Below are 22,993 nucleotides of genomic sequence, written 5' to 3'. Positions count from 1 at the left end.
ATTTTTCCGTGTTTTTAATTTGCCATTTCTTACGGAGAACTGATATAATAAAATAAAATGATGGTCAAAGAATGGACACGACCCTTGATATTGAGGGGATGTATCAATGTTATTTAATTTTGAACAAAAAGAAATTTTTCAGTTGTGCTTGAGTGTTTGATGAGTTTGATCCCCCGGCAACATAACTGTAATTTTTTTTTTTTTTTTTTGAAAAAAGTCAACAAATGATGCAAATAATCATATTAAGCTCCAAACTTAACACCAATAATTACGTTTTACAAATCAACCAAGTGGCCATGAAAACCTCTTTTGAATTTTTTTTAAAAAAATAATAAGAGCATCTTCAATGGTAAACTAATTATTAAATTAGTTTGTCATGCCACATGATTTTTATCTAATTTTCTTTATAGCTATTTTGTACTCCAATGGTTAGCTACTAGCTTGTTAATTAAATAACTTTGACTTGCTCAATTAGCTTTATAAATTTAATTATTTTAATATGTTAATCTCCAAAAATTTTGAAAACTTTTTTCTCAAGCAAATTAGCTTGGCCAACCTAATTGTAATTTCTAACTCCAATGGTCAAGTTAATAGCTAGACTTTTGAAAATTTCAAGCAACTCCTTAACTATAACCGTTGGAGTTGCTCTAAGAAAGTGGCCATGAAAAATGGTTCTATAGCCCCCTTACTCTACTATAGCAATTGATCCTGATAAAAATCAGAGGTATGTCAACGGGACAACGGGTTGTGGATGTTTACGAACATCATTTTACAAATTAAGCACGAGTCTATTATGTGGTTTGCGTGCAAGCTCATCAACATATACGAAATACTTCGTACCTACTTCACAGTTAAGTATTTAAGGGATCCATCGGTTTAAGACGTATCGATAATGAACCAATACATGGATCGAGGCTTGTATGAGCCTCCTTCAAGGAAATCCAATAAGAGACAACATAGCTTTTATTTATTCAATTAAAATTACAAAGTAGTTCTGTTCGTTGAAGCACGATGTATGCTGACTCGACATATCGGCTTACTTGACCCCTTGTCCTACTCTCACTGTTTTAAGTTTCTAACCTTTTAGACGACTCACAGTCTCACAGAACAATACTTTTCTCGCGCCAAAAAATCGAAGTTGCAGTTTCATTGGAAATTTGATAACGAAGAACACTGAAATATGGAAGAGAAATCATCTACTACACCCAAATCCTTAATCAATCAAACCGTTGTAAGTTTATCCCTTTCTCTTTACTTTCGTCCACTTTTCAATTCATTTCAATTCTTATTCTAATCTGTCTCCTCTTTTTTGTCCTCTTCAGGTTCCTGGTGATGTAGTCTTGGATCTCTCAAAAATGGCGGAACTTACCATTAAACTCGGGAGTGGTCTTCGTCAGGTCAATTTCTTTTTTTAGGGTTTTTTGGTTTATGTTTGATTCAATTTTTTTTTCCTAGGGTTTCAGTTTTTGTTTCTGTTTGAGGAGTGAAATTTGGGTGATTGGGTAAATACCCAATTCAATTTGGTTAATTGGGTGCTAATGTGATCTCTTTAGTGCTTGATTACTGATTATTTGGACTTAGAAGAAATTCATAGTATTTGTTATTTGATTGTATATGATGGAGTTTTCCGGTATTTTTGTCGAATTTGGTTTTAAAGAAGAAAATTTGAAATTGTAAACTTGTACATGATTGGAATAAGACACATATTGCTGTAATATCTTGGAGCTTTTGGTCTTTTTTATGCATAAAGCTCTCCTTATACTCTGCAATCTAATTTGCAGTTTGTAAGGAGCAAGTCGTCTTACTCATTTATCACACGATTATATTGATACTCACAAGCCACAATGTTGTCACCGTAAACGGATGAAATTGAGTGGCATTGACTATTACTAAGAAAGTTTGCTGCTTGTTGATTTTAGCTATGTTGTTTGACTGTTTATCAGGATGGTGATGTAATATCTGTCACGAAAGCTGGCAAATTGAGATTCACAAAGCCTAATAAATATTGGGTTGAAGGCTCACATAAAAGGGTAAGAGCAAGGCTTTCTTTTTTCTTTATATACTATGGACTGTGATTGATATCCAAACTAAGTACCTTTCAAAGATAGGAGATAAAAGACACTAGTAGTTTGGACTATGTTGACTTGTTGAGTAATAATGTTTCCAACTTCTTCAAGAAAATCCAATTGCAATGAAGAATGAAGAATTATTAGCTAATTGTTGTCAATTAAGCTTTTAATACGATATGTGACTGATGTTGTGCATATGTATGTAACTTATGGTTCCGTATCACTGATCATAGCTTTTACATGAATGGTTATACACTATACTCCTTAATTTGTTTGGTCAGCTTTGATTAATTACACAGCATTGTGCAATGCTGCGCAAAAATGCATTATATGATCATAAAAGCTCTTGTTGATCGCTTTTGTGCAGTATGTACCTTGTGTGGAGGATCATGTTCTTGGCATAGTGGTGGAATGCAGAGCTGATGTAAGCATTTATCTCTGTTTGCTTCATCCCATTCTTTTGTAACTAGCTATCAGTTTATATGATGTCCTTGTGCTGTAGATTTTGGTATTGTCGAATTTTAACCTTTTTCTAAATTCTTCAATGAAAATTGTTACTCCCTGTGCTCTTAATATTGATAGTATAAAATGAACGAGCAATCTGACAACTAAATCCAGATAGAAATTGATTGTTGATGAGGATCATATGCTGAATTTGCAATATTCTTTATTTAAGTATGGAGACCTGTCCATACTACATCTCATGTTTTTCCTTTATATACGAAGTATCTAATAAAAATTGAAGTTGATTTTTTTGAACTATATTTATCATCAATGTTTTATTTTCTACCAGAGGAGAAGATTATGGTTTTTTCCTTGGGTGTCATTGTTAGCATTGATTTGCTATTTATTCAGCAACTTTGTTGAAAAAGACAAAATTTTGATGGACAAATTGCTTGAATATTAGAACATTGTAAACTGGTGGTATTAATTTTTTTTATTAGCTGTTGATCTTCTTTTTAAAGCAGTTGCAGAAAAAGCTTCTAAAGTTAGTCTTATCATTATAATATATGCATCATTCCCTTATTTGGCTGATATACCTCTTCTGAGAAGTGTGTGTGTGTGTGTGTGTTTTTTTTTTCTTTCTTCTAAGTTTTATTTTCGAGAACATCAACATTGCTCTTCCCTCAAACCTTATAGACTGGTAAATCTATATGGAGTTAAATGTGTTGTCTTTTGTTCCTGTTATGTGCAGAACTTTCTTGTGGACATCAAGGGACCCACATTGGCAGTTTTGCCTGTGATGGCTTTTGAAGGAGTAATTAGGCGTAATATTCCAAGGTTTGAGGTATGAAGGCTGAATACCTTTTGGAGTTATAGAAATTGCTTTCTAATAACTGCTCAAATAATCTCTCATTCATCAAAGTACCTCAGGGTAGACCAATGTGGACCAACATAAACCCGGTTTCTAATTCTATATATATTTGATATCTTTGTATTTACTCATTCTGTGCTACTACTGTGAATAAAGCTTAAATATTTCTGGAGGTAGGTGGTGTATGTTAGTTCAGCACTAAATTTTTAGAATAAGGAGAAAATCAGGCGGATAAAGATGATGATGGTGGATTACACTAGAAAAATTACAACCCAGTCCTTTGAGTTGTTGGACACTCCCAAACCAAAAGCTAAATTATACAAAATGGAATTGCTCTCTTTATTATCTGCCTACTTCACCCCTCTCTAATCATCTCTATACATTCTGATTTCTTTTCCATCTGAAAAACTCTCTGTCCCCCTTTTCCAAAGCTAACCCTAAATGAATAATTTGCATTACCACAAGCGACCCTTCCCTTTAGTCAAGTCCAAGTTTGTTGTTTATTGTTAATTTCCTAAATGGTTGATTGACTGATTAAGTTATTAAGGATCTGATATTGTAGCGAACCTGATTTTCGAAGTCGTAGTTTATTGGAGGGACCTATTTTTCTTGACGAATTTTACGACATAACTCGCTCTTAACTCAAGAAAACTCTTTGAGGATTATTCCAGTGTTAATATAAAATATAAATTTTGTTACCAAATTTTGAGAATGTCCACAATACAACATGCTGAAAGTTGAAATTCTTGGCTCTGATGTTTTGGAGAACAGAGCAGTGTGATGATTAGTTACCAGGAGAACGTGATTGCTATTCTCTTGTGCATTGCTTGAATTGTGCCATGGTCTTTAATTGACTCGTGATTGACAATCGAATTTGTGAGGAAACCACTGTGGAGAAATTTCCGATGTTTTAAGATGGAAACATGAAGTGCTTTGCTTAGATTAGGTGTGAGAGTGGCGTCTTAGCTCTACCAGGCAAGGTGCCAAGTCCTACAGAAGGTGCGTGCTTATGCACTTTTTTCTAGGTTGTTTTCTGCGCCATGGCACAAGGCGCAGTCAGGTGCGAGAGCTGGCACTTAGCTCTACTAGGCACTAAGACCTACGAAAGGTGCATGGATATGCACTTTTTTTCTAGGCTGCTTTTTGCACCTTTGTGCCTTATCTTATTAGGTGACAATAGGGGTGTAAGATTAATTTTTTTCAAAGGGCCAAGTGACTTTGCAACAGGTAAAGTTACTTTAAAACTAGAGGAGAGATAAGTCCTACGTCCTCCAATTCCATTTGAAGAATCCTAGCTATTGATCACATGGCCCTTTCACCTTTGCTTAAAATTCATTTTTTAGACTTATTAAATAGAATTTTGTACATATTTAATTAAAGTGCTCCTCAAAAGGCACGTACCTTCTCTTTGCACCTTGGTGTGCCTTGTGGCTTCAAAACTAAATTGCTTTGGGACAGTGTGACTTAAATGGACATAAATATATTTTATCTGGTATATCAATTGAGGATAATTCTCGACTTTTCCAATTTTAACAAATGTTATCTTTGATTTGTCGGGAGATTGTTTTTGCCTTGGAGTGTGTGTTTCTTCTCTTCATTGAGGAGTGGAATGATGGGGAACAAAAAAGAACCACCACATATATGATAACATAGTCTATGTAGATGCTGAGTGTGCTGTTAGATTGTGAAGCTGCCTTCTGATATGGACATTAAAAGAATACTTTACATTCTTCCCTTGCTTTCCCTAGTGTTTTTGATCAGTCTCTGATTTCTATTTCAGATTGGAACCTTGCTTTATGCTCGTGTTGTTAAGACAAACTCTGGCATGAACCCAGAGCTATCGTGCACAGATGGTGAGTTCTGGTCATTTCTAGTTTGCATGCATTCAGCTGAATCAGTATGATGAAACTTACCTATTTCTGTTATTATGTGTGTATATATAGCAAATGGTAAAGCAGCAGAATTTGGCCCACTTAAGGAAGGTTACATGTTTGAAACATCAACTGGGCTTTCACGAATGTAAGAGCTTTCGCCTCCCTAGTCAATTATGTTGTTTCATAATTTGGTATTATGTTCTTTCCGTTGCATTTTAAAAATTTCTTAGCAATAAGTATGTAGAAAATTGATAGGCGTGTCGCGTACCTAACAAAAATAACCGAACTAACTCTACTATTTAGTTGAGCAAGTAAGGGTCGGATCCCAAGAGACTAAGGACTAACTAATTAAATAGACTCAAATTTATACTAAGCAAGTAACCAATCAATATCGAGAAATCTATACTAGAACAATTGCGAACTATCAAGCAACGAGAATTATAATAATGAATTGATCAAGAACTAAAGACATCTAAGATTAATATCCCCACTAATATGAATCAATGCAATAGAACAATCCCTTTCCTTCAATTAAATCAATAAATATTCCACAGGACAGAAACAATACTAAGAGTTTCTTTCGATCAACTAATAGCTTCCCTAACATGCAATCCTACCTATTTTCATGGAATCATACATATTAAAGACATTGAGAACGACATCATATAATTCCTAGCAAGAACAATTAGCTATTTTCATGCATAAAAGCTCTTACTTTTAATTAGGGTTCTAAAATCAATTAAGAATCAACTTTCGTTGTAAACCCAATCACATTCAATAATACTATTTCTAGTTAATCATTGATAATAAAACCAACCCTAAGAAAGAGGAATTATAAATTAATTAAATTGGGAATTGGGAATCAATTAACACATCAATCCATATTAGGGTTCAACCTAACCCTAGATTATGAAACTACTCTCACATGATAATAGAAATAACAAGACAATTAATTAAAGAAAACATAATAACAATAGAAATTAAAGAGAATAAGGAAAAGAAATTAATACTTGAAATTTAATATGAAATCTTCAATCTTCAATCTTCAAAACAAAACCCTAGAAAGTATTGTAGAAGAACGTAATACCTAAAAGCTCTAAAATAATGTTTATAAAGTGATTATCTAAAACCTATTTATATGCTAGGAAAATAGTAGTAGTTTTTACTTAGGATTAGGACTCCTAAAATCCCAAAAAATAGGGCTAATTTCGCCACTTAATCAAGATGCCGCAGCTAGGCTGCGGTACAAGGTCGTGAGCCGCAGTGAGGCTGCGGAGTAGGCTGCCAAACATGAGTTTGTTGCTCCTTTGTGAAGTTCGCCACAGGCAAGCTGCAGTAAGCCATGGAAAACCGCAATCAAGCTGCGGACTAGGCTGCCTTGAAGCTTCTTGGATGCTAGAAACACTCCATATGAAGAATATCCCGCGTCCAAGTTGAATTCCATGCAAATTGAGCCCTATTCCTCTAAAAACAAAAACAAACAAACTGAGAAGAGCAATATCGAAATAGGAAGAATAATAACTCTAAAAGATTAGGAAAATGAAGAAAACACAATAAAATATGACCAAATATCACATATAAATCATGTATAATATCGTGTTATCAAAAATGTAAGCTGTCATTCTTATTAAAGCTTTGGTGAATTTGGCTGAAAAGTCAAAATAATAGTGGAATATCACAACATTGCTATATGAAGGTATAAAATGCATGCCAAAATTTGCTGGCAATCGAAAACTTGAAATCTATGTAGTATTACTTAAAATGAAATAAAAGAATTTCTTTCTATTAGTAGATAGGCATATGACATGTTATTATCTGAATATTATGCAAGTAAAGATAAAATATTATCTTAAACTAGTTTAAAGTTTGAAATTATTTTGCTCAGAAGATTTATTAATTATTTATGCTCGTTACTTTGTATATGTAGGCTTCTGAGTACTCCCACGTGTCCAATTCTTGAGGGTCTTGGAAAGAAGCTGTCTTTCGAGATTGCTGTTGGTTTAAATGGCCGAGTTTGGGTATTATTCTTGGAACATTCTCTTTCTTAAAAGCATGCTCCATTTGGCTTTCTAGCTACTGCCTTTCATAGTATTGGATCTTTATTATTCTAATTTTTAGCTATCTTGCTGCATAACGTCTTCTTTTTTGAATTCTTAATCTTTCGTCTCTCTTTTACTGGTAAGTTGTTAGTGTTACCCTGTGGTGTAATATATCCTCTCCATTCCAGGTGAATGCTGAATCTCCATCAACAGTGATCCTGGTTAGTAATGCAATCATGAAATCAGAGTCTCTAAGTGCCGCACAACAAAAGATTACTGTGGATAAACTGCTTCAGAGAGTACAATGATCTGCTGTATTGATAAAGATTAGGAGTATTTGTCATGTCATCCTTACTTTTAGTTACAAAATTGTGTTAGGTTTGATTCTCCTCTGTTTTTGAAAGATAACAGGTTCTTGCTTCATCTGTAAAGCTTAGTGTTGGGTTTTGCTCTGGTAGAGAGGGAGAGGTGGGGTGTTATTATTTGTGGTCTTTGTAGAATGAATACTCTGGTTAAATAGATTGTGTTCATCTTTCATTGTGTTTCATAGGAATTAAAATTATATAGTGAAATTCCCAACCCAAAGTGCCTCTAGGGTTTGATCCTACAACCTCATGGTTGTGAGATGCAAACTTTCCCACTAGACCAAACTTTGCTTAGTGGAGAAATCTTTGTAACTTGGATAGCAGCTTTGTGTGAGTAACTCAGGTCATTACATTGTTTACTCATGCAATAGAGTTGTGATTTTTGGAAAAGGTACTTTTGGCCTTTGGCAAAGCCACTTTGCCTTCGAAGAAAGGCCTTTAGCTTACAAACATGTGAAAATCTAGCTCAATGCTTAAAAAAAACGTCCATATGATTAGCCTAACTAAACCTGACCTAATAATACTATAACATACTATAACTAGTTAACAAAGTTAAATTTATTTATTTATTTTTTTTGACACATACTAGTTAACAAAGTCGGTGGAGATGTAGGGGAGCTTTTTTTTATAGACTTTGAGTTTGAACCTTATCATTTACTTGTGCTTGAAATTGGAAGATTTCGACATTGATTTGTGTAAATATGCAATACTATTCCCTTACATCATCTCCTCCTTACAATACACAAGCTCTTGAAGAGATCACCTTAATTTTTGCAACAAAATTGAAATTTGAATGCAAATTGATTAAAAACCTTTTGGATCAATGGAAAACATACTCAACTCCCAATAACCGATGGAAGGTTTATGTGTCACAATCATAAATGTATGCAAAATTCACATAAACACGTGGAATTTCACATACAAATATTTTATACATGGACAGAAGTACCTACAAATTGTGAATCTACAATTTTTGTCGAACGTTGATAACTTCGTCTTTAAACAAGCATTCGGTATAAAACCGGTCTAAAAGCACCATTCTCGATATTCCCGAGTCACGAAAACACATCAATTGACCAAAAAATTAAAAAAAAAAAACGGATAAACAGAAAATACAAGTAACGACTGCAAGAGGGATTGAATTTTGGCGTCTACTGATTGAATACTGAAATTTAACACCTCATTACACTCGAAGACCACCTTCATTTTCTCAACTCTTTCCATTTCATTCCATCGTCTTCTTTCTTTCTGAACTTTCTCCCAGTAAGCTCTCTCTTTCTCTCTCCTCCAAAACTATAGCTTTCTCATATAATTTCATGATTCAAGATTTTCGTGTTTAATTCTAAATTTACACTGGAATTTTGTTACAGTTTGATTTCATGATTTGAGGGTTGGTGTGCAATGGCGAGCGAAGCACCCCCATCAAATCCCTCCGACAATAACCCCCCTAATCCAGGTCTTTCGCTATCTTTCTTATTTGTTCTTGATCATTTGTTTGTCAATTTGAAATATACCCACTTAGATTTTAATTTGATTGAGTAGAATAATCATCCGAATCGTCTGCAAACTACGTATTCTGCTCATTTGCAATCAGATTAAGTGCTCATTATTCAAGATTGCATGCTCTAATTTCTGGGATTTTGGGGAAGTTTTATTGTTGAATTTGGAGGATTGTAAGTTGTTGATATTGAGCTGAAATTAATCTTTTACAGTAATTATAATCTTGAACAATTCGTTTGATGGGTGGTAGTAAATGGTGGGGTTATTAAATTATGGTGTTGTAATTGGGTTGTTTATTGTATTTGATGTATTCTGTAGTATTATGCCACTAATGAATATTGGACATTCAAAATCATCAAATTTTTTCAAGATTGCGTGTACTGTCTAGTGAAAGTGAAGCATGGTAAACCAGATGTATGATATGGAAGACGTGACCGGAAACTGTAATCATCATTTAGTAGGGCCTGTAAAAATTCATGTTGCAAAAATTTCAGTTTCAGCAGAAAAGTTTCTCAGTTAGACATCAGATTTCTGGATGATGCATGGCATAACCTGTAGTTCTGCTGTTATATTCAACGCGAATGGAAAACAATTTCTTAATTTGTTCCAAAAAAAATAAAGTGAATGTGCATATCTTTTGCATTAGCTGTTTGGGAATGTTGAAAATTTTGTTCATCCTTGTGTAATCTTGGACTAAACTACTGTCTGAATTAACACTGTACTTTTATGATCTTGTGCACTTCAAAAGCTCAAAGAATGTTTATTTGGAAATGTTATTCATCTGAATATCAGTGTTTCGACATCCGATCAATTATTCTGCCCAATGGAACAGGCATAGCATCATAGGGACGTCTTCAGTTTTTCTGACCGATTTTCAGGAATATTATTCAGTTTGATGTGTGGATGTTGTACACATACTACAGTTGCATATTATTCATATTCCTTTTGTTCACATTTACAGCTCCGGAACCTGCACAATCAGTAGAGAATAAACCCCCAGCAACATCGGAGCTTCCTGTAGAAAATTCATCAAAATCTGTATTTGTAAATTCTCAACCTATACGAGAGGATCAGGTACAGAATGCTATCAATTTCCTCTCTCACCCAAGAGTTAAAGGATCTCCCGTGATTCACAGAAGAAATTTTCTCGAGAAGAAAGGTCTCACAAAAGAGGAAATCGATGAAGCATTCCGCCGTGTACCTGTAAGTAACTCACTTGTAGTTTGTACTGAAATCTTATAGGGACAGGGTAAAAAGAAAGTTCAAGATGCGTTAGAAAACTTTTGTGTCTGTGTGCACAACTTGTCTTGTTTGTCTTTCTTCGTGGCCCTTTATTGCTTGTCATGCAGCTTGACATTCTGTAAAAAATACAGGACCCATCTCCTGCTGTTGCCAGTGGTCAAAGTAGCACAAATCAAGGTAATATAACTTGAAGCAGCTTTATAATGTGTATAAATCTAAGAGGTTGTTTGGACATGTCCTACCTTGTGAATTACATGTTTTTTCTATCATTACAGTTGCACAGCCAACTCCTGCAACGAATATTCAAGCTCAAGTCCCTATGCAAGCTGTGCAGTCTGTGGCTCCAGTTCAATCCGGTGTCATGTCGACAATGGCTAGAAGATTCCACTGGTCGCATGCGGTGCTTGCTGTAGGATTTCTGGCCATATCTGGTGCTGGAACAGCTATAGTTTTTAAGGTATGAGTACTATAGCAGTTCTTAAAATTTTCAAGTGTCTTAATTCTCTATCTGCTACATTTCCCATTTCCTTTTCCCCTTTGTGTCAGTTAATTTGGTTGTAGAATTTTATTTATTTACGTAGTTGTTATTATTTTTTCTTCTTGTTAGCCTTTCAATATGTTGTTAATAATGTGAGATGTGTCTCATCTGCAGAATTCTCTCATTCCTAGGCTGAAGTCTTGGATTCGTGGGGTTGTTATGGATGAAGATTCCCATGAAGAGGAAACAGATAAAAAACCGAGTTTGGCTGAAGAAGCCACGGCAGCTGCAAAAGCAGCAGCTGCTGCAGCGGCTGATGTTGCAAAGGCCAGTCAAGAAATGGTGATCTCAAAGAATGAAGGTTTGTTACTTAAAGCTTTATCCCACTTATAATTTTCCGTTCTTTTGATTTTACCTCTTCCAATTGTATATCTTTTACCCATCACAGAAAAGAAACGCTTTGCGGATTTCATGAGCTTGTTGGAGGTGCAAGTTCAGGAGCTCAGGTCAATGAGAAGTGAAATGACAAGATTAGAAGGTGACCTATGGATCTGCTAGAGTTTATTTTGTGTTCATATTTGGTTGTGAATTGCTTCTTCTATGTACATGCAAATACCTTATTTTAAATAGTTAGCATGAGAATACTGTCTTTAAATTCTAATCATAATTATCATGTTATGTATACAATTGGAATTGCAAAGACTTTTTCTTTTTGTCACGATTTGAAAGATAGAATAAGAAGTTGATAAGTAAAAAATAATTGATGTTAAGGTTCTAATTTCACTTAATTACTCCATAAATGTTTAGCCAAACAGCATGTAAGAGCTTTTTTTTGCAAATGTTTTATGACTTTGAGCACTCTTTTTGTTGGATGGCTTCTGTCATTACTCATTAGAAGCTTAGAACCACTCAATATCTAAATAGCTTTCTCTTATCCTTCTCAGGTTGATTTCATTTGTCAATTGTTGTGTACTAAGATTCTAAACATAGTGCGCTACACATTTTGATTGACAATTTAGCATACCAACTTCTTTTGTGCTAGCAACTTATTATTATTATCATCTCTAGTTTTAAATAGTATTGCTTTCTTCTTTACAAATGATGAGTACTATAGTGATCATTTATTCATTGATCACATTCTGAATCTAATCAATCAATCAATCAATCAATCAAAGCCTTAATCCCAAAAGTGGGGTCGGCTAACATGAACCAAATTTGATTATTCCGTGTAGTCATCAACATAAATCTACATTCTGAATCTAATGGTGGAACAAAATGTCTTCATGCATAAATTTGTATTCACTTCCTCGTTCCTTTTTTTTTTAAAAAAAAAATCTTTAACCTACTCCAGCCATCTATGTTCTTTTGAACAAGTTGTTTCTGTTGTCCTTGACATCCTCCAAAAAATTTGGAGGCTTTGTGATAATTTTTTTATTGAATAGTTGCTGATCATTTAATAGAAAGAGTGTATGCTTTTTCTTGGTGCAAAATATCCTTTAAGCTGATTTTTTTTTTTTATTACAACCTTCACTTTGTTGCATCAACTCATATTAAATTTGGATTTAGTGTTGCGTTGGCTCATTTCAATCCTACATAAATTTGAATATCTATCTGTTGATGTATAAGGATTATGATGCAGTCTTCTATTGCTATATCTTCTCATATTGTTGTTCATATTCATTTACCTTTTGCCTGTCTATATTCAGGGCAATCACATAGTGGTGGGAGAAGCAATGTCAGGGAAGGATACCTAGATGGCTCTAAAGCGCGTTCAGTGGTGAGTTGACACTTGGCCTAGAATTTTGATGTTAAGGTTGGATGAGCTTGCAGTTTTCATATTAACCCTCTGTTTTCTTCTTTACATATTCAGCAACCAATGGACAGGAATTCTGAATTTGACATGCGATCAGGTTAGGCCATTTTTATGCTTCACTTGTTGATTGCTGAACTCTTTCAATGTGCATTTCAGTTAATATGTGTATTTTCTTTCTTACAGTGAGGTCGGTTTCACCACCTGCATCAGCTGAGCCTCCTCATCCAAAATCCTATGGGGAGGTTTGTTTTTCTTCTTCTTCTTATGCACATATTGTCTCAGCATAGTGTGTCGTACTCCATGCAGAATTATTATTTTTCTCCATTTACCAACTTCTGGTTATTAATTCTTGATTATTGTTGCAGATCATGGCTATGGTGCAGAGAGGGGAAAGACCACCTAATGTCAGAGTAAGTGAATACCATATCACTACATTTTAAACAATTAATTTGGATTTTAGTCTTATTTATTGGATTAATCTTCAGGAAATTGATGATCAACCCCCGAATCCTAATCAACCCATATCAAACCCAAATCTGGCTCCTAGAGCTAAGGTATTAAAATTTGATATTATTCACTTTGCTTCTTGACAATCTCCAAGTAATTATGCTTATCATCTCATAAACATATATTATCACGTGCTTTAAATATTTTTTTCTTTGACGGTTGATGCATAAATTGCTTCTGTATGTTTCTTATGTTAGGAATTTCAGGAATATGACCAAGGGTGAATAAATGTCAATGCATTTGAGTTTTTGTAGTTGGATTAATTGAAATCTAATTGTTAATTGTTTTCTCCCTCTTTTTATCACCTCGGTGCTATGTTATTAGCCTTGGGAAGGTGGTCTGCCTCCTAACTATGAGAATCCTGCGCCTTGGTATGATAGCTGGTGGAAGCAAAAAGATAGAATGGCTGAATTCAGAAAGATGGAGGACAGTGATCCTGTACATGTTGGTCCAGCTCAACGCAGGTGGGTCCCACCTCAACCTCCATCTGTATCAATGCCAGAAGCTGCTGCAGCCATTCGACAGGCTAAATCAATTCCAAAGGACTTTAATCTGAGGGCTGACGAAGCACCACAGCCTGTGGAGGGGCTTGATGAGTTGCAGAGAGTTACACAGTTGTCTGAAACTGTTGGTAAATTAGATTTGAATCTAGAAGGGGAAAGATCAGAAACATTCTCTAGTGAGATTCAAGAAGAGCAAGTTACTGAGATGTGAATAGAGAAGCAAACAGATGGATTCTAAATCTTACCGTATTCATATGTCTCAAGTGCTTAATATGTAATGTGGAGCACGGAGTATATCAAGAATAACAGATTGGTGACTACCAAGTAATTAGTATACTGATGTATCCACAGTATCAGGTTATGCATTCTTTAGTATAGTTCAATCAAAGATTTCCAGTGGATCATCTTCGTTGCAGTCACTCTACAATATGAAATAAAGAGATAATATGCACTTGGATTGATTCCTCTTGGTTTTAGATGGATGACCAAATGTAAGTCGATTTTATGATGAGCAAATCATCCAGTTTTCATCTTGTTAGGACAATTCCATTGTACCAATGTACGTCAGGACTATAACTCGGCTCCTAGAATTATCTCTTCATTGCCTTTACTTCATTTGATTGTGGCTTGTCTAGGATCTAAATTCTAGGAGGACACGGGATCAAGTAAATTGTTAATAATGAATAGATAGATGTCTTGAACGAATTCATCAAAAAGCTTCATAGAATCATAGTCGATTAGTTGTCAAATTCTACTAAGTTGTCTCTACTTGTACATGTACATGATCAAATTATAATTAACGAAGTACATATATGAGTTTGAATTGTAATTTGGACCTATTTTCATATTGATCGTCTAAGACTTTGACAGGATTATAAGGCATTTTGATGGGTTGCCGTTTATGCACCCTTGCACCTTATGAAGTCGAGAGCTTGACATTCATCGAAAGCCATCTCACAAACATATGATTTTTTTGGAGAGGATCTTACAAGCATATTGTGATTCATACGAGTGTTAGAGTTGACAAACCTACAAGTCCAACACGGTTCATATGGCTCGGAGACATGAGGTGGGTTTCAAGTTTTGAAGTAGATAATCAAAAAGACGACTTCAAAGGGGGAGGCAGCAAAGACCATGACTTGTGTATGGCCAACTTGAGCAGCCTCCCCACCCCCCCCCCCCCCCCCCCCCCCCCCCCCCCCCCTAACCACAAGGCTAGCACAAAATAGTTTTTGGCAGTGGTGGTTTAAACAGATGAAATTTTATCTAATGAAGTATATATAGTTGTATAATATATACTTATCTTTTGAATTCTAAATTCAAGATAAAGTTTATAATACATTTCCTCATAAAAAAAAAAGTTTACAATACATAAGAATTGAAGAACACTAGAATAGGTAAGACTCTATACTCTATATAGAAAAGAGTCATTAGTCTTCATCTTTGTATGTACATTAGAGTTCTTGAGAGGATCATGGTTTTCCCTTTGTGACAAATTTATATGTATAGTACCGCTTATCATTATCTTTTATCACACCTTTAATGTGTTCATATAATTTTGAGTATTGTTTGTGTTTATGCTTTTGCTTTTCTCAACATATAGTATTCGTGAAACTTTGACTTAGATTAACAATGTGTTTGTGAGCTATGGATTCAATTACGATTTACGTCTAATATCGATAGATTTTCATGAATTATTATCATGTGTTATTGTGTCGAAAATTATTTTATGCACTTTTTTTTTTGACAGATTTTATGCACTTGATAGTTTATAACATAGTTCGATACAGTAAAATTAAATAATTAATTAATTAAACTTAAAAAAAAAATGGAAACATTTATCAGTAATACTCGTAACTGACCCTCTTCTCTCCATCACTCTCCCTCTCTCATTCGAGAAACTTCCTCTTCAATGGTTAACACCATTGCAATTGAGCTTGTGCTTGAGGTGATTTTCTCTCTCCTGTCTACTTTTCCTTTGATTTTCTAAATGAATTTCTGTTGAGTTAATTTTAATTTGATTTGTAAGGTTTTGAAATTCCGGAAATTCTGGAAATTCTATTGATCCTCATTGTTGAAATTGATTAAATTCTAGGGTTTTCCTGAGATTTTGGTTTAATTTGGGGGAAATTTAGGGTGATAGGGTTCTTGGACCTTTTATGATGATGAAAATTTCCTAAATTTTTAGTGCAACGTTAAATTCTGTTAATCACATGTTCAAGTTTAATTCTTTGTTACATGTCTATTACTTGTCGGTTATGATCGTGTATCATATAATTGTTATGAAGAATTGAAGATACATTATTGCATTTTGATGCCACAAGTGTTACTATGCTAATTATTAGTAAAGCATGATTAATGTAGTATGAATGTATGATTTTGCGGAATTTTTACGGTAATCTTATAGTGTTATACTCTATTTTTGCAGAATAGTGTTATATGAAAAGGCTTGTTCTGGCACATGGAATTTTGCCAATTTTATAACAAAGCTGTGGGCTGAGGATTTTATAACTTGATATTTTAATTTAGAGAGATGGCTCCCGCTAGCAAGGCAGATACGAAAGCTGCAGTTGACGCGGCTGCTTGGATGTTCAACTTTGTCACTTCCGTGGGAGTTATTATTGTTAACAAGGCGTTGATGGCTACCTATGGGTTTAGTTTTGGTTAGTAGTTCCTTTATGTATCTTCTTATGGTGAAATGAATGAAAAATTTATGAAGTTTGCTTTAGCAATATCGTGATGTGTGTTTATGCGACTGCAAACTGTATAATATTGGTGTTGGGATATGTTCATATTACAATTAAATAACGGCATTTATCAAGGCAATGAAGTAAAAGTCCTGCTGCCTTATGATATCATATTTCTAACAACTAACTGCTTAGATGTGAACAAAACTATTAGTATGACATTTGTACGTGCTCAACACATGTAAAAAATGCATGTTGACCATCAATCGAATTCTAGTCTAATATTATTTGCTGTTCTCAATATCGAATTATTTGGCAGGTGTTCTATTTGTGACTTCTCATACACATTTATCCTCTTAAATGAACACTCTTGTACATGCATATCAATGAGCATATTAATATTTTAGTTAGAAAGACGAAGCGTTTGGTAGGGTGGAAAAAATGGATTTGAAGTTCATTGCATCAATATGGATGTGTTAAAACTTCAGAGACTTGTCATGGTTGAGCTATCGGTTATGGTAGAAGTAGGAACATATTAAAAGGAGCATTGCCTGTATGAATGGGGTTTCATGAAGATATTTTTTTTTAATGATGATTAATCTCAGTAATGTTTGAGAAGGCACTGTCGGAGCTTTTGGAAAGATTTGTTTGTGGAGTGTATTACCCAAGTGTTTCATTACATCTCCTTGTTTCAAACCCATTTCACTTTTCTGTAATAGGCCATTGATTTATTGTCATTGTATATGCTCTTCCTTGATTACTAGATGTCTAGATGCTTTAGTTAAGTGAGGGAATATGCAGCTTCTGGTGCTTGATCTCCTTTTCCTCTCAATCTCTTAAGTTCTGATAGATTCAATGGTTCAAGGTTCATGTTAGCTGCCTATATATTCATGATTTCGCATATATGTTATATGCAGTTTCATATTCATCATTTTCCTTACATTGTGATGACTTTATTAACAACATTTTGCAGCAACGACCTTGACTGGGTTGCATTTTGTTGCCACTACTTTGATGATGATTGTTCTTCGCTGGCTTGGATTTATACAACCTTCTCATTTACCTCTGTTGGAGCTGTTGAAGTTTGTCTTATTTGCTAACTTTTCAATTGTTGGCATGAATGGATTTCAGTAGGTTTTTATCAGGTGAGAGAGCAGTTTGGTTGTATCTTCTGTTTTCAGTACTCATATTATTCCTGCAGTAAACTTAATCTTTTAATTCTCAGATAGCAAAGTTGAGCATGATTCCTGTACTGTGCCTTTTCGAGATCGTGTTTGATAGCATGCGATATTCCAGAGATACGAAGCTCAGCATTGGGCTCGTGCTGATAGGTGTTGGTGTCTGTACTGTTACTGACGTGAGCGTAAATATGAAAGGTTTTGTAGCAGCATCAATTGCAGTGTGGAGTACTGCTCTGCAGCAATATGTAAGTTCAAAATCACTTTCATTGCCATGTAGTCTTCATCAACAGTTAAAGACAGTAGATAGTTGTGGTTTGATGCTTGATATAGGGCCTTATGAATGACTCTTGCACACAAGAAACTAAAGGTCTCGTTTTTTATTTTTCTGGCATTGTATAGACTTGATGATTGCAGAGTTTTCACTGGCTGTGACATAGCCATGTTGATGGTTTAAAATTTTGATAGGGTTTTTGATTGTATTTACTGGATATATATTCTCTGTTTTAGGCAATTCAGCCATAAGGTTAGGCTACACAATCTGCTCACAACATGGTACTAAATACTAATGGTAGTGCTGGATGTTGTATACATATTCTCTCTTTGAGTCTTGTTTTCTGTTTAGATATGGTACTAAATACTAATGGTAGTGCTGGATGTTGTATACATCAGAAAGAGGATTATAGACCAGATTCATGTTTAATACTCTGTATGAGTGTATGTGGTAAACTGATGCAATGGAAAAGCCTGGGTATGGATTACTTGGTTGGAGGGAGTAATTCTGCTTCCTCCTTTTTCCTTTGTCAATGCTGGCAATTTGTTACAATGCAACAAGGTTCTGGTTCCTTTAGATGTATGGTTCCTTTTTAGTGATTGGACTCTAATAGATTTATCACACATTGAAGCTTGGGAAAGTTTTAATGATTTGACATATTTTAAGTGAAGTTGTTTGCTTTGGTGATTATAAACAAAAGATTGGGGGTGATTGTTATTGGTTTTAGTTGAAGCTGATTGGGAATTAATCAGAGCTGTTGTGCAGCTATTTAGCTGGAAATGGTGATGAAGTGAACTTTTATTATCGAGGCATTAGTTTATATATTAATGTTCGTGGTATTGTATATCGGTAATTATGTTGTGAACTGGCTTAAGGGGAGTGGCATTATAGCCTTTATAGGTACTTCAATACTCCAATATTATTCTGTTAGTAATATCTTCTCTATCTTGAGGAGGAAGGTAGTTAGAGGTGAAGGAGAATCGAAATTGCTATAAATAAGGGAGAGTAAAGAAAGAAGAGGGCATTTAGAATATTGCATTGATAACTTGGTAGCCTTGGTTTGTTTAGCTTTTGGGAATGATAAGGCCACTCAAAACTTGATATTTTATCCTTTAATTTTCTGTAATTCCAGGTTTTTTTAATCTAAATCTCATTCTTCAACCTTTGATTTTTGTTATAAATATGCCAGTTCATAATATATTATAAAGTTTCAGAAGGCTTGTTTTTACTGGCCAGATGCTTTTTTGTATTAAATTTTTTAACAGATGCCGTTGCAGATTTCATAGCTTTTGTGAGGAAATTATTTTTTCTCCAAGGCATGGTTTATTTGGGGCTTGTCGAGATGTAGATCGAGTATTGTTTGTGCTTGTTCCTATTCTCTGACCTTTATGTTTAATCATTAGATTTCATTTCCCGAAGCAAGTCATATGTTGGATTTATAGGAAGTTTTCCACTATCATGCCGACTCATCTGTTTGCAGACAATGGACAATTGAGGCTTCTTGTCAATTACTTTTACTTTATGTTACTCTTAAAAGATAGTATTCTTTTTTATTGAAGTATTGGAGCAGGCTTGCATGAGATCCGCTTGTCAGTCAAGAATGGTTTCTTTTCATCATTTGTATTCCATTTTAGCATTCTCTCCTCTTATTACTAGGGAGGCTTTGATAGGATGTAGGCTTTCTACCTTGTCATACCATCTTTATTGCTCCTATTATTAAACTCTAATGTGTTGTGTAAGCAGTATGTGCATTTTCTCCAAAAGAAATATTCACTCAGTTCATTCAACCTCTTGGGCCACACTGCACCAGCGCAGGCTGGAACCCTGCTTTTACTGGGTCCATTCCTAGATTACTGGCTGACAGATAAGAGAATTGATGCATTCAACTATACTACACCATCTGTGGTAAGTAGATTTTTAATCCGTAATCAGAACATTTGTTTTTCCATTTGAATTTGGAGAGGGGTCTATTTCAGTTTCATTGTTGGTGGCTGCTAATGGCCCTGTTAACCTTTTTATCCTCCTTTAAGGGTTGCTCAAGGAAGCATGCATGGTGTGGAACCTGGCAAGAGTTTCCTTGTAATTTTATGTGCTCGACTCTATTTGACTTGGATGCATGTAGCTAATTCCACTTATGTCAAGTTATGATTGACAGTTTAGTTGGAATAGTCTTATACTAGCTGAAGCTGGACTATTACAACTTGTGCTATGTGCAGTATGTCATATATGTGCCTCTAGGTATTTGAAAACTTCCTGGAGTAAAATGTGCTGCTGATCTTGTGCACCATTTTTTGCATTTCTTTCTAGTGTATATCTGTGCTTACCTTACCCCCAGAATAGTGAGGTACTGAGGTGCAAGTGTGAGACTGAGTTTCACAGTCTGATACATTTTATACTCTGTAAATATTCCCCCTTTTCTGCTTATGCTGCACCTATATGGCAAAACTTTAATGCGCCAAATGCACACTGATGGAAAATTTAGGTCTAAGATTATTTTTTACTGGCTCTTTGTACAAGCTTGAAACATCATTTAAATGTTGGAGTGAATTAACGCAGATGTAATATATCTATATTGGAGTAGAAACTGTTTGTGATGTATATCAATTTGTTACTGTCTGCTGATATCAGATTTTTATTTTCTTATATTCACCTATATATCCATTTCTTGGTTCCTGCAGGTGTTAATTATTCTTTCATGCATAATTGCAATTGGAACAAACCTGAGCCAGTTTATCTGCATCGGTAGATTCACAACTGTGTCCTTCCAAGTACTTGGCCATATGAAGACAATCCTTGTTCTAATTCTAGGGTTTGTCTTTTTCGGGAAAGAAGGTCTGAACTTACAGGTGGTAGTAGGTATGATGATAGCTGTATTAGGGATGATCTGGTATGGAAATGCCTCATCAAAGCCTGGTGGAAAAGAGCGTCGGAGCCATACAACGCCCAAGCAAAGACATGGACAAGATTCCACAGATGATGAAAAAGTCTAGTAATAAGTTCTATTTATACAAAGCCTCAACCATCATCAAGTATATAGGACGAGTCTGAGATTTCCGGTCGCTTTAGAATTTTAGATTTCTGAGGAAAAATATTTGTCCATTATTAATTTTATTCTTTAATAGGCTCATTTATTTTTACTTTCATTTGAAGGAAGTCTTTCTTCTCAGATCCGGTTTGATCCCTTATACAAAGTACCGGATTTTAGGTTTGTTATGATCTGTGCCATTTTGCAGTCAGCTTCTCTATTTTTTTCCACTCCATATTTTCTGGGGATTCCATATTTCCATTATGCAATTCAATAGTTGGTTTACTAAGCAGTGCACTTATGTTAATGTATGAGATATCTTAATATCAATATAATGTAGATAGATATTAAGAAATTACGCTCCTTTTTACTTATTTCCTAGTCTACTGTGGTATCAGCAAGTGCAAAAGGGATTTTATTTATTTATTTATTTTATTTTGGTTTTTTTCATTAAAAAGGGCTAATCATTTAGCTGTTTACCTTTTGTTGACTATTTTTTTACAAAAAATAATGCATATCTATATTATTAAAGAAATGTAGAATCAAGAAAAACAATTCATGGTTTCAAAAAAAAAAAAAAAAAAATTCATTGCTCAAACTGCGTTATATTGTCACTAAATTATACTACGTATTTCAACATTTTTTGATAAACATATTTTTTTATCAATGAGATAAACTTGTATTTTTTTTTTCCCATTTTATTGTCACAAAATTATTTAAGTCACTATATATTGTTCAACAAAATTCATAAAAAATAAAAAAAGAAAAAAAAAAAGAAGAAGGAAAGATATCAACCATTACTTTTGTATATCATTTACAATCATTGAAAAAGGAAACAAATTCTATAAATTAAATTTATGAATAATTCAGATTACTCAATACTTGGGATAACTTAGGATAAAACCTCACTCCTAACCCATATTAAATGTCACTAAAATTATTTTTTGTTACCAAATACTCCGCATTTTCCAACTAAATCCATCAAAAAAAAAAGGAAAGATATCAACAATTATCATTATATCATTCACAAAATCACAATCATTCATGTTATAAAACATTGTGTTGGATGAGTCCAAAAATGATATTTGTGATCTTTATGAACCATTGTATTACTATTAGACTATTAGTAAACCTATACCAATAGTGCATATAATAAAAATAAAAATATAAATAAAAAAGAAGAAGAAGAAGAAGATAAGAAGGTAAGCGCTAATTCTATTCAGACTCAGAGATATTTGTTAGCTAATTCTATCAGTTTTATTTTGTTTTTTTAGCATAAGTATTTTTGAATTGGTTAAAAACTTAAAATAACGACTATGATGTCGATGTATGATCATAATTTTGGCAATCATTTTTCAAAAAAAAAAAATTAGTTTGAAAGTTTATGATCACAGATTATTCTTTTTACTTCATATATATATATATATATATATATATATATATATATATATATATATATATATATATATATATATGTATATATATGTATTTTTTGTTTTATTTACACTTGTTTTCATAATCCTTACAAGCTCATAAGTAAGATCAATATGCTCCATTCACAATATTACAAGTATAAGACTATAAGTACTCCACATAAAATGTATGGTGCAAGTTTAATTGAATTAATTCCAACAATTAGATTGTGATGGTAGAGATGCTAACTTGGGTCATCGACAAGGTTCGGGTTGGGTCATTTCGGGTATGAATTAGGCTACTCATTGTGTCTATACAGATTAAATTATGAAATAAATCGCTTCGAGTTAGATTGGGTCTTTTTTTAACATCTTTAATTGTAATCTAATTTCGTATTTCCTTAATATTTTTTATGGATTATAATTTTTGAACAAAAATGAGTAGTTATCATTAAATATGCATAAAATAAAGAGTGAAACTACATATTAGTAGTACTACGTACTTAGGGTCTGTTCTCTTCAGCTTATTTTCAGTTCAATTCAGCTTCAATCAGTTCAGTTCAGTTCCTAATTTCTTTCTCTCATAAAATATTCAGTTCAGTTCAGTTTAGTTTCTAATTTTTTTCTCTCATAAAATATTCAGTTCAGTTCAGCTCAATTCAAAAAAGTAGATGATGCCCTTTTTAAGTTATTCTGGTAGCTACTCTTATAG

The 22,993-nt window shown here is 34.0% G+C and overlaps 2 protein-coding genes and 1 pseudogene across 6 annotated transcripts; all 3 read left to right on the top strand.

Moving 5' to 3' along the window:
* The first annotated feature begins 910 nt into the window (after positions 1 to 910).
* On the top strand, positions 911 to 7,720 carry LOC145567232 (uncharacterized). Of its 2 annotated transcripts, XM_081626488.1 has the most exons (10): positions 911 to 1,088; positions 1,129 to 1,231; positions 1,323 to 1,397; positions 1,944 to 2,030; positions 2,437 to 2,493; positions 3,265 to 3,357; positions 5,165 to 5,237; positions 5,328 to 5,403; positions 7,186 to 7,276; positions 7,486 to 7,720. In XM_081626488.1, the coding sequence occupies exons 2-10, from the start codon at positions 1,181 to 1,183 to the stop codon at positions 7,603 to 7,605; spliced, it is 723 nt and encodes a 240-aa protein (XP_081482614.1). In that variant the 5' UTR covers positions 911 to 1,088; positions 1,129 to 1,180; the 3' UTR covers positions 7,606 to 7,720. The 2 variants fall into 2 exon arrangements, with proteins under 2 accessions (XP_081482614.1, XP_081482613.1); XM_081626487.1 differs by having other exon boundaries at positions 1,088 to 1,231.
* Positions 7,721 to 8,854: 1,134 nt separating this feature from the next.
* LOC145567226 (peroxisomal membrane protein PEX14-like) lies at positions 8,855 to 14,459 on the top strand. 3 transcript variants are annotated; one of them, XM_081626479.1, is made up of 13 exons: positions 8,855 to 8,925; positions 9,033 to 9,118; positions 10,124 to 10,365; positions 10,536 to 10,581; positions 10,680 to 10,861; positions 11,057 to 11,243; positions 11,331 to 11,420; positions 12,589 to 12,659; positions 12,753 to 12,792; positions 12,879 to 12,937; positions 13,061 to 13,105; positions 13,181 to 13,249; positions 13,527 to 14,459. In XM_081626479.1, exons 2-13 carry the CDS (start codon positions 9,064 to 9,066, stop codon positions 13,914 to 13,916), a joined length of 1,476 nt encoding a protein of 491 aa, XP_081482605.1. In that variant the 5' UTR covers positions 8,855 to 8,925; positions 9,033 to 9,063; the 3' UTR covers positions 13,917 to 14,459. The 3 variants fall into 3 exon arrangements, with proteins under 3 accessions (XP_081482605.1, XP_081482608.1, XP_081482607.1); XM_081626482.1 differs by lacking the exon at positions 11,331 to 11,420; XM_081626481.1 differs by lacking the exon at positions 8,855 to 8,925 and having other exon boundaries at positions 8,938 to 9,118.
* A 1,043-nt stretch (positions 14,460 to 15,502) lies between these two features.
* Positions 15,503 to 21,159, top strand: LOC145568347 (UDP-rhamnose/UDP-galactose transporter 6-like; annotated as a pseudogene). Its single transcript, XR_014095811.1, has 6 exons — positions 15,503 to 15,653; positions 16,134 to 16,368; positions 17,366 to 17,537; positions 17,618 to 17,818; positions 19,588 to 19,749; positions 20,523 to 21,159. The product of XR_014095811.1 is annotated as a UDP-rhamnose/UDP-galactose transporter 6-like (transcript).
* The last annotated feature ends 1,834 nt before the right edge of the window (positions 21,160 to 22,993 follow it).

This window comes from Chenopodium album, chromosome 11 (genome assembly GCF_948465745.1).
Source record: "Chenopodium album chromosome 11, dcCheAlbu1.1, whole genome shotgun sequence".
Lineage (NCBI taxonomy): Eukaryota > Viridiplantae > Streptophyta > Magnoliopsida > Caryophyllales > Amaranthaceae > Chenopodium > Chenopodium album.
Note: the sequence above shows the minus strand (reverse complement) of the source record. Positions and strands in the feature narration are given on the sequence as shown.